This window comes from Lepisma saccharinum, chromosome 17, assembly GCF_977018435.1.
Source record: "Lepisma saccharinum chromosome 17, izLepSacc3.1, whole genome shotgun sequence".
NCBI classification, from domain to species: domain Eukaryota; kingdom Metazoa; phylum Arthropoda; class Insecta; order Zygentoma; family Lepismatidae; genus Lepisma; species Lepisma saccharinum.
Genome location: NC_139245.1, coordinates 17526344 through 17541242, shown reverse-complemented (window position 1 = coordinate 17541242; position 14899 = coordinate 17526344). Strand labels below are relative to the sequence as shown.

The 14899-nt window shown below is 40.2% G+C and overlaps 1 protein-coding gene across 3 annotated transcripts in view; it reads right to left on the bottom strand.

The window, feature by feature from the left end:
• Nucleotides 1–14899, bottom strand: part of LOC146001554 (pseudouridylate synthase RPUSD2-like) — a 1108196-nt gene that overhangs the window by 29165 nt on the left and 1064132 nt on the right. For all 3 annotated transcript variants that reach the window (XM_083139021.1, XM_083139022.1, XM_083139023.1), the window contains 2 exons: nt 6588–6709; nt 407–507 (listed from right to left, as the gene is read on the bottom strand). In XM_083139021.1, the coding sequence (XP_082995147.1) occupies nt 407–507; nt 6588–6709 (223 nt within the window). The remainder of the gene's footprint in view (nt 1–406; nt 508–6587; nt 6710–14899) is intronic.

Sequence of the window (14899 nt, the reverse complement as noted above, 5' to 3'; positions counted from 1 at the left end):
ACTACACACATCTGTAGTATTTTTTAAATATAATTAATTATCTAAAAGCACAAGGGGTATTCACACACAAAAAACAAAGCATAATAAAATAGTGAACACACAGAGTTTAATAATCCTACCACACGTCTAAAGACTAGTGCAAAAATACAAACATTAAAAAAAAATCTTTCTTGTAATCAAGAGGTCCTGATTTTGATCACACTGTAAACTGTAGGTCCAATACAGATTAGCATGTCTGAGAATGAAGTGCAATTAAAAGAAGCAAACTTTCAAAAATCCAATATTTAAATATATTTTTACATGAAATATAGGATGAAAATTAACATATAAAACAAACTAAGAGATATGCTGGTCATATTTTGTAATATTAGTTGAGGTTGATGTAACGGAAGAGAGAGATATTTACCTGTGCACAATATTGGCCAGAAGGTCATTGTGCTTCAGTCGATAGTCTACATCAACTTTTTCATAATTGACAGTCAAGGTTCCTGCCTTTATGCACCGCTCCTACAACAAAAAAGAAAGGAAAGGCATCAGTAAATGTAAGAAAAAGTAAATAAATGGAGAAATACAATTCTATACTTCACATTATGGATATTTATTTGTATCAAACAGTGGTTTATACAGATTTGACCTGGTTTATCACAACAATTCTTATTTATTGTATATATCTATTATATATTAATTAGATATAATAAAAATAAAAACCAATGCACGCATGCAAGCAAAATTTTCCAGCAATTTCTATAAATATGAAAAAAAGTTTGTTGACCAGCGTTAAACCAGGGTACATGGAAGAATATGCCACTGGTACCTAACTTTCAAAGATTCTTTTCTTTTTTCTTTTCAGTTATTGTACACCAATTGCGTTAATTGCAATGATGAGGATAATGATGAACTGACAATGCACTATGAAACATCCTAGACCTAGACTAGGGTTCAAACTGTAGCACGTTACACTGGCCACTAAAAATGAAATAGGTTAAGGCTACAGAAAATGGAGCACAATACAGTACTACTAAAATTCACTAGTACACCCAATGGCAAAAGAAACAGTAGGCGAATTGTACACCACCATTTTCATTTGGTCTGTATTACGCAATGTGATGACAATAAATTGAAATAATGACGTCACTAAGCAGGGAAGAATGCCTGCTTCGAACCAACATAGTTTTATTCCTTAAAACAAAACAGGATGTAGAATAAAAAAGTAATAAAAATAGTGGTGGACAATTTGCTTACCATTATCTTTGCTGCTGACTGTACAAAAGAGACCTGAGGATACTTGGGTGCAGTGGCGAGCCCAGGATTTTCGAAACGGGGTTATGTATACATTTTAGTAGCCAGTCCTCATTTTGCCATCTTTTCCTGCCCTTGATGTTCTTTTTAGGAATACTGGACCAAAGTGGGGGCTTATGACTACACCTACCCCTCTTGGGTGATATGATCCTCCCGAATCCTATCAAAGATTCGGTCATATTTAATATTATTCTTAATTATTTTGCTTTTTATATTCACTATAAATGTTATGAAAGTTAAGATATTTAAAGTTTTGTGTTTCTTATTTGCAAGCCTCACGAAAGCAAAATCTTTCATTGTTGACAATTAGTTAAAAATATTTTGTTCTCAGTTTTAGAATTAAACTATTATGAGAGCCATAAGAGCTAGATTTCAGTTGAAGTTATTAGTAACATACGCCTTATGGACATTGGAAAGCAGTTCTTTAAGAATGTGACAAAGTTTGTGGTAGAGAATATTATAGAAACTTCAAGGATCATAATTGTTGTTTTTGACATAGAAAAATGAACCTTATGGAACATACTGTTTAATCTTTAGAATATTGCCATTATACACAAATTAGTTATGCATATCACAGCTGTAGCTATGTTTATCTTTTATGTCATGGGAGGTGCTCTGCTTGGCATGCTGGGGTATAAATACAGCCTCGAAACCTAATTCTGGGGCATTTTCATCACCGACTCCGATGGGTTAACATCTTAAATACTCAGCTCCCTTTATGGGAGGGTTCAAGAACTTAGTCTTCGTACTCAAATTAACTTAGAGACATAGTTATTCTGTCATATGGATAGGTTCGCCCTGTGGACATGCTAACATGTTGCCATGCGTGAGAATAAGTTAATTTACGATTGCTTACAACTTTGTGATAATTCAGTTTGATTTCTTCGAAACTTATACGCAATATACACAATATATTTTCAATTTTGCATAAAGCACAGGACTTAATGTTATTCTGCCATATGAGCAGGTTCGTCCTGTGGGCATGCTAACATGCCATCATACGGAAGAATAAGTTCAGATTATTTCATCTCCTTAATTATTAATTATTTATCAGGTTATTCATTTCTTGATATCTGGCATGGTTAGGTTTCGCCCTGTGAACATGCTAACATGTTGCCATACCCGATATCAAGTAGATGTCTCTAATATTTTACGAATTATAGCTGTTTGTATTTCTGCACATATACTGAAGTCAGACCATAATGTCCAATTTATATTAAATCGGAGTCAATACTCAATACCTTTGCCAGTCATGTCAAAGTTATGCTTCATTATGTCAGGGAGCGTTCATAAAGTTTCTTAGCGCATGGTCGTCTTTATATAACTGATATGACAGCTTGATCCATGTTCAGTAAATGTAATGCAAACTGCAAGAGTTGCATAGATTTGACTATAAGAAGGAAATCTGTTCTGTCCTTTGTTTTTTGGAGATCTGCAACTAAGATGTAAATTTGTGAAAGTATCTTAAAAATAAACTATTTTCAGGAAAAGAATTGCCCATAAAGAAGCCTACTGAAGATGCAGACCTTTCTTCAGAATCAGATGTTGTTTATTTAATTAGTCCCCTTTCCTATAGCTTACGTCAAAAACTATTTAGTACAGTTGAAGCCTCATATCACATGTATTTCTATTACTATACCCATACCTGAGAGGGGTCAGAGTATCCCATTAGCCCACTGAGTTCAGCCGAGGTGAAGAAACAGATGAAATTGAATATGAAAGGTGAGCGAAGGAAATAGGAAGGTAAAGATGATTTTTTTAATGTAATAGCTGCGATTGTATAGTTCTTCGAAGGCGATTTATGCTCGAGGACGCTGACGACAGAGGGTGGCCTAAGGGTTCGAGAGAGGAACCGCCACGAAGCCTAGTTCAGTATGAGATCAGCCTAAAGTGTCGCGATGGATGTTTCCGCTCACTTCCTTCGTCTCCTTCGGAGTTCAGAGCTGGCAATCGAGCGCAGGCCTCTCCCCAGCCATGCAGCTAAGCTATGATGATTTTAAAAGGATGGTATTTGTTTTATTTTGATTTTGAGCGTTTTCCCTCATCAGTATCCCACAAGTTATGTTTTCCTTCCTAATTTTTCGTAACGCTATGCGTCGCTCTTCCTAGTTATTCACCTCTTGATATATATTGATAAGAATGGTAGAAAGTTGAAAGGACAAGGAAGGAGGCACCTTTCATTGGTATGCCACTGCTTGGGTGGCAGTTTCTCATTGAGGGAGACAGCAATAAAAAGACTGCTCAATCGAAGAAGCACATTCTGTTGTTTAGAAAATAATAATTTATCGGTTGGGTTTCAACATGTCCCAAAGTGTACTCTACTTCATGGATTTTTTACTGTTGATCTTTAGAAATGTAGACATCTATTTTGGTTTTGTGCACCTATAGGTTGAGGCCTAAATCTGAACCTGTAAACACTGACTCCACTTGTTCATTCCACACAGAAATTCTGCTTGTTGTTAGAAGAAAAAAGTATGAAAGACAGGTCAAAGGTAGCAGTAAAGTAAACACTTACAATCAGATTCTTTGGTTCTTCCCAGATCAAATTAGAACATGCCTTTTTTGGAACCATGAATGGTTTATTCCGTAGAGGTCAAGCAGGAAGTCAGGGCTTTCCAGATAGGATTTTCGGAAATTTGAGACATTTGTATTATTTGACCAGTGTGGAATCACCATCTGCACTGGAGCAAAACAATATTCTTTTGTCTCAACAATTTGATGTGCCACTTTCGATTCCCAAGGTGAATGATCTCAGGTGGGAATTTTTCAGACATTGTCCCTACATAAAGGAGCTCTGGGGGTTTACCTAGCTTCTGATAAATGAGTACCCTATCTCTTATGCATAGTCTTCTGAAAGCGAAAGGTAGGTGTTTGAAATAAAGAACAGAGCTTTGGGTTGCGGCAACTCTTGAGTGGTAAAGGTGGCTGGAGAATGGTGCTGATTACATTACTTCAACAAGTGGCCGAAATTGTGAACAAGTGGGCATCCATCTACCTCCCCCCCCCCCACTCCCCCGATATAATTTCATGGCGTGTTTCAAAGCGCAGAGTTGCTTTTGCTGTACCTTTGCTACTGAAGATAATTAACAGGCAGTAGAAGAATCTTATAGATGGCAACACTTCTACAATAAGAACGAGAGGTGCATAAAAATCTAGGATAAAGAAGAAAATTCGTTAAATCCCGTGTCCCTGGCGAAAACAACATGAAGCGTTCGAGCACAGCTCCTTCCAACGTCACGTGACTGTTTTCGTCATTTGTCCGGTAGGTGGCAGCATTGTCGCACAACGAACGACAGGAAGAAGGGGAAGGAGACGACGTGCGTATTTAGCGAAATGAACAGCGAAAAAGAGAGGCTTTACGCATAGAAACTGCGGACGAACCTGAGAAGTTTGCAGAGGAAGATCATCCGGGAATTAACTTCCCTAATAATGAGAGGAAGAAGTTTCACGTTGCAACTAGTTTGGGCGGCACAACTGCCTGGAGAAAAAGCTTCGCAGGAAATTCGAGAGTCGTAGAGTAGAAGGGGGCGAAAAAAATAGGGGGATGGATCCAAAAAAAAAAAGATTTAAAAAGGAGGGATTGTAAGTGAAACCCTCGCATGCAAACTGGAGGTATTTACTCCACCACAGAGCTAAACTTTTTTCCCCCTGTGAAAGTAAAGTTTGTCATCATACAACTTATCTTTATGTACAAATCCATCGTTGACACGCTATTTTAAAGTTCATATGAAGTTCCACGAGTGCATGCAGACATCGGAGTCGCCAGAAAAGTGCCTTTGATATAACTAGAATAGTAGAAATAACAATAGTTTATTGTTACTTTATACTGATCACAGATGGAAATCAGGCGAAGTGAGGGCTGACTTTGTGGCTCAGTCTATGGAGCGTTGTGCCACTTTTCGCTAAGTTTCTACAACACTTCATCTCCTATGCCAAAACATACTGAAAAAAAAAACAACTTTTATATAATAGAATATCTCCTATTAGGAAGCTGACTCAAGGAAAAAGTGGAATTTATATTCATTCCCAAATCTTGGACGCTAATCACAGCACACGGCGTTCAAAGCCCCGATACGTAATGTGACCTTCCCCCACAACACATCTCCATAAGCAAATCCTCTCCCGATAGTACCAGAGCCTTCACGGTGTAAGCGGATTAAACAGGTAGGTATGCAACAAAATCCCCATGCGATCTGGTGAACCGGTAACAACGTTGCAAGGGATTCCCGTTGTTCGAGGGGTTTTGGGGAAGTATGGAAGCAAGGCCTCATGTCACTGCACTTCAAAGGTGCAATTTACGAGACAGCTATGTTGAAGAGGAAATTAGCTTATTTTTGGATCAAAGAAATAGAAGTTGGTGTTGATTGATTTGGTTTATTATTTTACTTCGCCTTTCTGTCACTTTTGGCTAATCGCGAAGATGAGTGATGATATGATGAAGGGACACTCACAGAAACACCCAAGAGGCCGGGATTCGAACCCAGGACCCCAGCCGTCGGAGAGTGCTGTGCTACCAACTCCGCACGGAGGTTCCCAGGAAGTTGGTGTTAATGCACTTGGAATAACATTATTAAAAGTCCCTGAAAATTCCACCAAAGCTTCGACCGCCATGTTGTAAATTGGCCACCACATGAAAAATTCGCGTACCTTTGAAACAAGATTGGAAAAAGAAGTGAAATTTGTTGGATATGTCCAGAAATGCATGGGGAATAACAACATACTCAAGGGTACTCAAAATCATACGGGAACTTCGTCCATTATACTGAAAATAGTAGTTACATCGGGGAGACTGCGCTAATTCGAAATAATTTTGGAAAAAGCAATACTGGAGAAATGAAATTTGTCACAAATATTTAGAAAGCACGTGGAATAAGCTATTTAAGTCTCCGAAAACTCCACAGGAGAGCGTTGAAGGGCCTCACAGTTTCACATTTTAAAGATCATTCTTGTGGCCTCCCCGATGGCGCAGTGGTAGCGTCGTCGCCTTGTAATCAAGGGGTCCCGGGTTGATTCCTGGTGGAGGCACATAGTGGTTCGGATCCCACTTTAAACTGTAGGGCCAGTCCCGATTAGCCTTACTATGCATAAAGTGGACTTAAAACAACAAATCAATCCAATCAATCAAAGATCATTCCTAATCGGACAGTGATGTTCTTATCATTTCATCTGGTGGATAAGTTTTTCTCGGTACAAGTTTGTACCTGTCTCGTGATCATATTCTTCTTGAATTTTCTTTTGTTTATTCTCGGCTAAAGAAAAAAAAGGAATTGTATAACACCATAACTTACATATTCTTCGGCTGGGTGCGCTCTGAATTCTCTGGCGAACACGTCCAATATTTTCTCCCCCACCCACCGGCCTTTCGTGAACGTGGTGAAGGTGAAGTAGTACGGGTAGACCTTCCGCAGCCCTGTAAAGACAATGGAAATAATAATTAACCACATCATAGAACAATGCACTGTAATGAATAAGTTAAGCAAGATTACATTTCACAAGCAAATACAATACAGATAAAAGCATTATACAGGGTGAGTCAGAAGTCCCAGGACACCCTAATAAGTAGAAAACGGAAGGAAAAATGGAAGATCTGAGGTTGCAAGCAAAGAATGGGGCTGGGGGCGAACCTTTTGAGGTAGGTCAGGAATGTGGCGGCCATCTTGGATCCAAGTCAATTGGACCTATCTGGTGTGGTACACCTTGTGGTTAACCTTGCTTGGTAATCTGGAACTTGAGATTTGTTCAGCTGTGGTAGCTCGTAAAGCAGATGAAATCTCAATCAGCGTGAAAACCTGTCAGCAACCGTAAACATGCAGCACGTGGTTGCATACATTCAGGATAGAAAATGTATTTTTCTCAAGGGGCCATAGGGTCGAAACGAGATCTTGTGACCGAGAAAGCTGGCCATAGAAGGTTGCGGATCCGATAGTTTGATTAACTTGTTTTATTTTACTTCGTTTTTCTGCCATTATTGGCTAATCGCGAAGATGAGAATGAAAGGTGATAAGGTGAGATGGATGAGAGGACAACACAGACAAGTATGGACATGACCCGCAGAGAATTATACTTGGCTTGCAGTTCAGACGCCAGAGTTTCGCTAATCTGCAAAATGCAGTCCAGGGTGGGGAGGTTGGGTGTGTCTAGAAAGGTTCACCCCCGTTGACAAAAATAATGAAATCGTACACCCCGAATATTGATCTCACAGTCATAACTACGGAAAGGATTTTAAGGTGCAAAATTATGGTTTGGAAAGGGTAAAAAAGGTTCTGAAAATGTTTTCAACAAGGTGCTGATAAAATGCCTTTATTCAGGTCTAAACCAGTTACATTAACATTCTTCATTCAACATTGTACAAATAATATGATTTATGGTAAACATGGTATAATTTATATTGCATTTCATAGCTCTCGTTCTGCTCTACAAAATGAAACTATAGAATTTTATGTAGCTGATCAAGAAGAGTGAAAATAATTTATTTCTCTATCCATTATTTTAAACAAAACATGAAAGAAAAGGATGGAAAATGGTGCTAAAGCATCAAAAAGTGGGTAAAAAAGGGATAAATGTGCTAATCTCACGAAAAGGTGCAACAAAGGGTGTTCATTTTACTTAATTTCATGTCCTAAAATACATATCTCAAACGATCGGTGTGAAAACAGCTATATTTTTGGAAAGGTGGCAGCACCTTAAAATCCGTTCCCTGGCAATCTGATCAATGATTCATAGTGCCTGTAAGGTTAAATCTAAACTTCTTACACCCCGGTTGCGGATTCTAATCTGGACACGGGAGCGTACTCTCTTCAATTTCCTCTAATCGGCAATCATTTTCATCGATTAACCAAACATATCAGGGAAAAAACATAGCATTGACAAAACTAAATACAAATGCATGTGAGGGTGTGTAGGTAGTGCATTTCGAAATAATACTTTTTAAATGATGACTAATGATAATCATAATAGTAATTTTTGTTCTAGGATATTTAGGGGGAGACTTTCCTATACTCTATCCCTGGAATCTCTGGAGCAAGGCCGCCCATAATGGTAGAGAAGGGGAGGGCGGAGCGAAGCAGTACACTCTGCTACAAAGAGTGGGCAGCCGCGTTTCCCTCCTTCATGCATTCCCATTCCCTTGCAGTTGTTCGTTGGTCGAGCCATCTCGAGTCACTACTTCCGCAGATACTTGCTTTCGTTCGCTTGCTACAGAACATAGATTGCCGGGACAGCGTATAAATACGCCAATGCTCGCGTAACAAACCCTTTTGCTTATCTGAAATCGACGTATTTTACTGCAGGGGAAGAAAAGCGAAAGGACAGAACTTTCTTCCAAATAACTTATTTACGATTTCGCTCCCAACATCCCCCCCCCCCCCTTCCGCCTCCCACTCAGCGGGCGCACGATCCCAGAATCATCGACAAGTGGCGACGCCTGGCGAGCGTGGCGGAAACCGACTCTTCACGGAGAGCTGGCTGGGCGTGCAGATGCGGAAACGCGACAATTTGTCCGTCGGTGTCAGCGGTCCAGGAACCGTGTGATTGGACAACGGGCTGGATGTGTCCCCATATTTACGCGGGGGGATGGGGGGGACTGATAGCACATCCTGCTTTAGATGAAGCGTCGATATTTCAGCGCGTAACAAGACGAGAACCGTTGCGCTCGCAATGTGCGTCCATGGTGACAAATCTCGATGAAAATAAGAGTTTTCACAGGGTGTGAAATCATTTAAAACTGGTGGGGGACAAAGTTCTTCATCTACAAACTCCCTCCACCACAAACATGTGTAAATAATACGATATACATATTTGTAGTGTTATTAAAAGTAAAAATAAATTACTCAATTAAAATATATTATTATTATTATTAATTACATAATGGAAATTAATTTGATACTTGTATACATATCAGATATTGCAAAGCAGCTATCTAATTCCTTTACTAACTGTTAAAGATGTTAATAAGTTATGAAATAGTTGAAGTGGTTTTATTATGTGTAAGATTTTGTTTAGTTTGTGGCTTATGTTAAGACACATCAATTAGATTTCATAGTTATTATTTTCTTGCATTCTTGTATTTCTTTTATTGTGCGTATTGTTAATGATCTCTTGAGAGAGAATGCATTCAATACTCACAACTACACTAATTTGTGTATGTTTTCGATATTATTCTTAGTAAAGTATATTAAAAATTAAAAGTAATTGATTATCTTTTGTTTGTTATAACAAAAACTCCCCCCGGAAATGTTTGGTGGGGTGATTTTTGAGGCCAATATTGTTGGTGTGGAGGAAATCCCCTCGTCCCCCCCAGGAATTCGCACCCTGCGTTTTCACCGACCAGCGAATTCTGGAGTTAACAGGTCGGAAGGGGAAAAATGTGTGTCGCTCCGTGCTCGACTCTCATGCTACAATGCATCGGACCAGTGTTACCACAAAAAGGCACAATTTCCCTCTACACGGGGAAAATTTCTCTTTATTGACAAAATTTTCCCCTCATCTAAAGACATCACATAATAATAATTAGTGGTACACTATGTCCCAGCTATCTCTGGAGAAGCAGGAAAAGTAAAACAAGTCTCTGACGCGAAACTGCCCCACGAATGTACAGGTGAGAGGAACGGGATTGAGTGGAGTGGGGGGGGAAAGAGACTGCATTTACCAGCCTTCCCAGCAACGTGTACTGTCTCGCTCTGCCCACTAGAATTCTCCCACTTCTCTGACGCTATGCGCGACCTTGCTCCAGAGATAACTGAGACAGGGTATAGTAGTGATAGTACAGGGTGGCCACAATTACAGTTGCTCTATTCAAAGCGCTCTGGAGCCCGCTCGAAGCAACGGATTGCACTGAAACTTTTATAGAGGCTATGGAGGCATTGAGGAAGCGAATGCTGATGAGAAAATTAGTTCGAATTTTCACCACCAGGTGGAAATGTGGCGCTGAAATCTGGTGCACAGTGAAGAAAATCACGGGAAACTTTTCGTGCAACCATTGATCACACTGGCTTGCGCTTCCTAAGGGCCATTCACATTGTTACTTCAGCGCCACATTTCAACCTGGTGGTGAAACTTTGAACTATTTTTTGCATCAGCACTCGCTTCCCCATGTTCTCAATAGTCTCTATACCAAGTTTCAGCGCAATCCGTTGCTTCGACCGGGATCCAGAGGGCTCTGAATAGGCCACCTGGTATTTTCGTTGGTCCATGTTCATACACATGAAAAATGTTAAACAAATTAGTCGCTTCCGGGTTAATTGCACCAGGTTCGAACCCTGGTCAGGCATGAATGTACAATTCTGTATGTTCCATCACTGATAAGCTGACTCATCGTCCTTATAAACCAAAGATGAACAAAAGCGACTTAAATAAACAAAATAGACAAATACGATTACATTCAAAGGACTGCAACAAGAAGTAACAAAAAAAAATTATGGATATGAAAGTGAAACCTAATGTATGCTGTACTAATATTGAGTACGATGACTTGACATTTGCATGCAATTTTGATAGTTTCATTCAATTCCCCATTTCCCCTTTAAAATTAGGCCCAAATTTCCGTGCGAAAAGGAAACATCCCTTATGTGGCAACACTGCATCAGGCCCAGCCGAGTGTAAACATTGCCTATTGTGTTTTAAACCATGTCTTCTCTGCACCATACTAGGTAACCACAGAATGATCGTTTTGACTACTCGTTATGGAAAGGAAAAGGACCTGCCAAAGGATGAAGGCGGCAATTCTCGTTTGAATATACACGGTTCGAAGAATGGCGTCAGTGTTGAATTTCATTGCGGTGGACTTTGGTTACTTTGTCTCCTATGATTTTCCCCTTTCTGTTTCTATCCCTCTATCTCCTCTCTCCTCCCCCACCCCCACATCTCCATTCATTTCCAGCTCTTCCCCCTTCTCTTTTTGTTATTTGTGTTTCTATTGTAGACTAACTCGGTGTTCGAAGTGGAAATTGCCAGCTGGGGGATGTTGCTTGAATCTTTGGGCTAGCTGGGAGGATGGTCGTATGTTTTAATATGGGGACAATGGGGCAGCTGGGGGATGCTTTGGGCCTCTCCTCTTAGAGCCCTGGATCTATCAGGAGTAAGGTATAACCGTCGTCGTGAAACTGTTCCTGGCATTGTTCGAAAATTTGTCACGAAAATACTAGGTGGGGAGGAAGGGGGCTACAACACACCCTCGCCAATACTGTGTCTACGCCTCTGCAGTTCATAGTTCGAAATTCAGACAGAAATAATAACTCCCATGTACACCCTACGGCAAAAGTAACAGTAAGCGAAATGGTCATCACTAGGGAGCGGAAGTTGATGACCTAAAAAATATAGGTATATGACCTATAGAATGTCCTAAAAAATGAGAAAAATGCAAAAAATGACCATTAAATTTGTCAGTTTCAGGTTAAAAATTAAAATGAAAAGGAAATTAAACAAAATGCAATCTTGTTTTGTTTTTTTTTAAAAAAAAGGGCACTAAATGATACCACATTCACATTCAATCAAAATATGCAACGAGGATTTCCAATGGGAACAACCGAATAATTTTTAAACAATTTAATGAAAAAGTCGTATACACTGAATGAATTGGTGTAAAATGCATTAATTTCCCGCATCTGTGCTTGTAAATTGCAATCTTGCGAGATCTATATAGGCCTATGTTCACCTTGGTGAAAAGACTCAAGAATATCACCAAAATGAAAGAAGTGATAAAATATGACAAAACATTACACCGAATATAGCGAAAAATGACCAAAAACCTGAAAATTGGCAAAAAATGCAAAAAAATTGCACTTTAAAATTACCTTTTTGGGTTCTAGACGAAAAGTAATATTGCGTACATTTAACGGGCATCGTGTCAGAGATGTCACAAAAAAGATGACATTTCATCAACTTCCGCTCAATAGACTCATCACCAACTGTATTCCACAATGTGATGATGATGAATTGAAATAAAAATGTCAATAAGCATAGGACATCTGCATCGCATCAACACAATTTTAACCCTTAAAACCACGCAGGACATGGGATAAAAAAATGAAAATAGCAGTGGACAATGTTTCTCTTATTGTAGGAGCCGCATCCTTTGCTTTATTTTTGTTCCCACACTATGGTGACAGGTGCAAATATCATAATTGCTGCTGTTTTAATTTATAATATTATCACTCATCCTCGTCGTCGCGATTAGCTAAAAGTGATAAGAAAGCGACGCTAAATAAAAAACCTCAAGAAAATCCATTATGAACATTCCCGTTTAGCAGACATTGGAGTAGTGCGCCAAAATTTTCCACGAGTCGGTCGCAGCAGTGTTGCTGGATGTACGAGTAAAACATGTCGCAGCAATTGGGGTCACCCTGTATATACAGGAGAAACAGTTCTATTCTGCTACAAGGTATCCACGTCCCTGGAGAGACAAAATACAAAAGAACTCTCCTCCCCTTATATCAATTTATGCGCTTTGATGACCGACGTAATCTGATTACAAGGGAGACCTCTTTAAGCGCAATATCAGGAAAGCAATTTCTCATTTCATTTCTTTTCCCTCTACGAATGCGGAAAAAAGCCAGAGAGAGAAAAAGGATGGGGTGGAATAAAAGCTTAGGTTTTGCAGACATAGAGACAAAAAAAGGTCGTTTTCTTAAAAATTTCCTCCGGGAAGGGAGGGAGGGGGATAGCCTGTTCCGGTCGCCAAGGAAAGTCTTTTTAAATATTTTTTTTTCTCCCTGTGAGAAAAGGAGGGAAAGAAAAGGGTTGAAGAAGAAGAGAAACAAAAGCAAATTGAGTCAATGGTTTCTCCCGAAGCGGATAACAGATTGCAGAAACCGAGACACTGTCACGCTAAGCTCTCATTTCTGCATTACCAGCTGCGTTCGACGATCTTTATGAAGCGACCGCTGCACCACGAGGAACAATTTGAAGGATCCCAAATTGGGTGTCGAGAAAATATTGTGAAAAGCTTGCATAACACTCCCTTTTCAAATGAGGGCGATTAAGAAACTTGTACTGTTGTTTCGAAGCTTCTTGAATTAAAAGTTGCAAGGACTAAGTCCAATGCAACAGCGCTCTTCACTCTGTCTCCCGAGTCTGTGGAGAAAGTCCATAGTTTTATTTTGATCAGAACTGAAATTTTGAAAAAAATGTATCTTCGGACAAGTATGCTAGGTAGTGTTTCCAATTACATAAGTTTGAGAACTTTGAATTCAACTTTATGCACAGATAGGGCTAATCGGTACAAGAGATACGAACCATTATGTCTCCACAGGGCAGAGGCGTGGCGTGCATGTAACCGGTGTTACCGCAGGTAACAGAAAAATGTAAAGAAATTAAAAAGTTATTTTTCTCAATAAAATAACAACATTGTTAAATAAGTTAACAGACAGCGTTGCAGTTGAGTATACGAGGGTGGTTCAATAATTATTGTCCCTGACATATAAGCAGTATTATTTTTCCACAAAGTCCCCCTTCACAGTAATGCACTTCTTCCACCTATGCTGTAAAGCCACTATGCCAGCTTCAAAGAATGTCTGTGGCTGAGCCGTGAGCCATTCTTCCGCAGCGTCCATAACAGCAGCATTTGAGGGAAAATACGTCCCCTTGAGGTGCTCCTTCAACTTCGGGAACAAATGGAAGTCACTAGGGGCGAGGTCGGGTGAGTAGGGAGGGTGTTCCAACACATGGAAACCAGCAGCATGGATTGCGGCACCAGTAACATGGCTTCTGTGTGCTGGAGCATTATCGTGGTGAAACAGCACTTTTCGCCGCAACATCCCACGCCGTTTCTCCTTGATTGCTTCGCGTAACTTAGGGATTAGGGCTGCATAATAGTCCCCAGTAACAGTGTGTCCCAGCAGGTAGTCAATAAAGAGCACGCCCTTCGCATCCCAAAAAATTGTGGCCATAACCTTGCGTGCTGATGCTTGCACCCTGAATTTGCGGGGGGAGGTGAATTGCTGTGCCGCCACTCCATACTCTGTCGTTTGGACTCGGGATCATAGTGGTCGAGCCATGTCTCATCCACTGTCACAAATCTATCACAGAACTGCTTCAGATCTGCCCCCATCAGCTCCAAACCAGCCCTTGAACATTGAACTCTGTCTTTCTTTTGTTCACGGGATAACATCTTGGGGACCCATCGCGCTGACACCTTTCTGAATCCCAAGTGTTCATGCACAATGGTTTCCACTGAGCCTACAGAGATGTGCATGATGTCTGCTAACTGTTGCACCGTGATTCTTCTGTCAGCCATAATCATGTCATGCACAGCATCAATGTTTTCTGGGGTGGATGCTGTTGTTGGAGGACCAGCACGAGGGGCCTGTTGACAGCTTTCCCTGCCGCAACGGAAATCGCGGCACCAGTTTTATACCACCTGGTAGGTAGGAGCCCCATCACCCAACACACTGACCATGTCCTCATGAATCTCCTTTGGGCTTAGCCCCTTTTTCTGGAGGTAATTGATGACAGCTCGTTGTTCGGTTTTCTCCATTTTTCAAACTAAGTGCCACCTCTCACACCTAAATCGAGAAAAACAAATTTACTATAGCACCTACGGTTCTGAAATTTTGCATATAGGCATCTAAGACATTAGGCTACAATATCCCCATCATTCATTGCA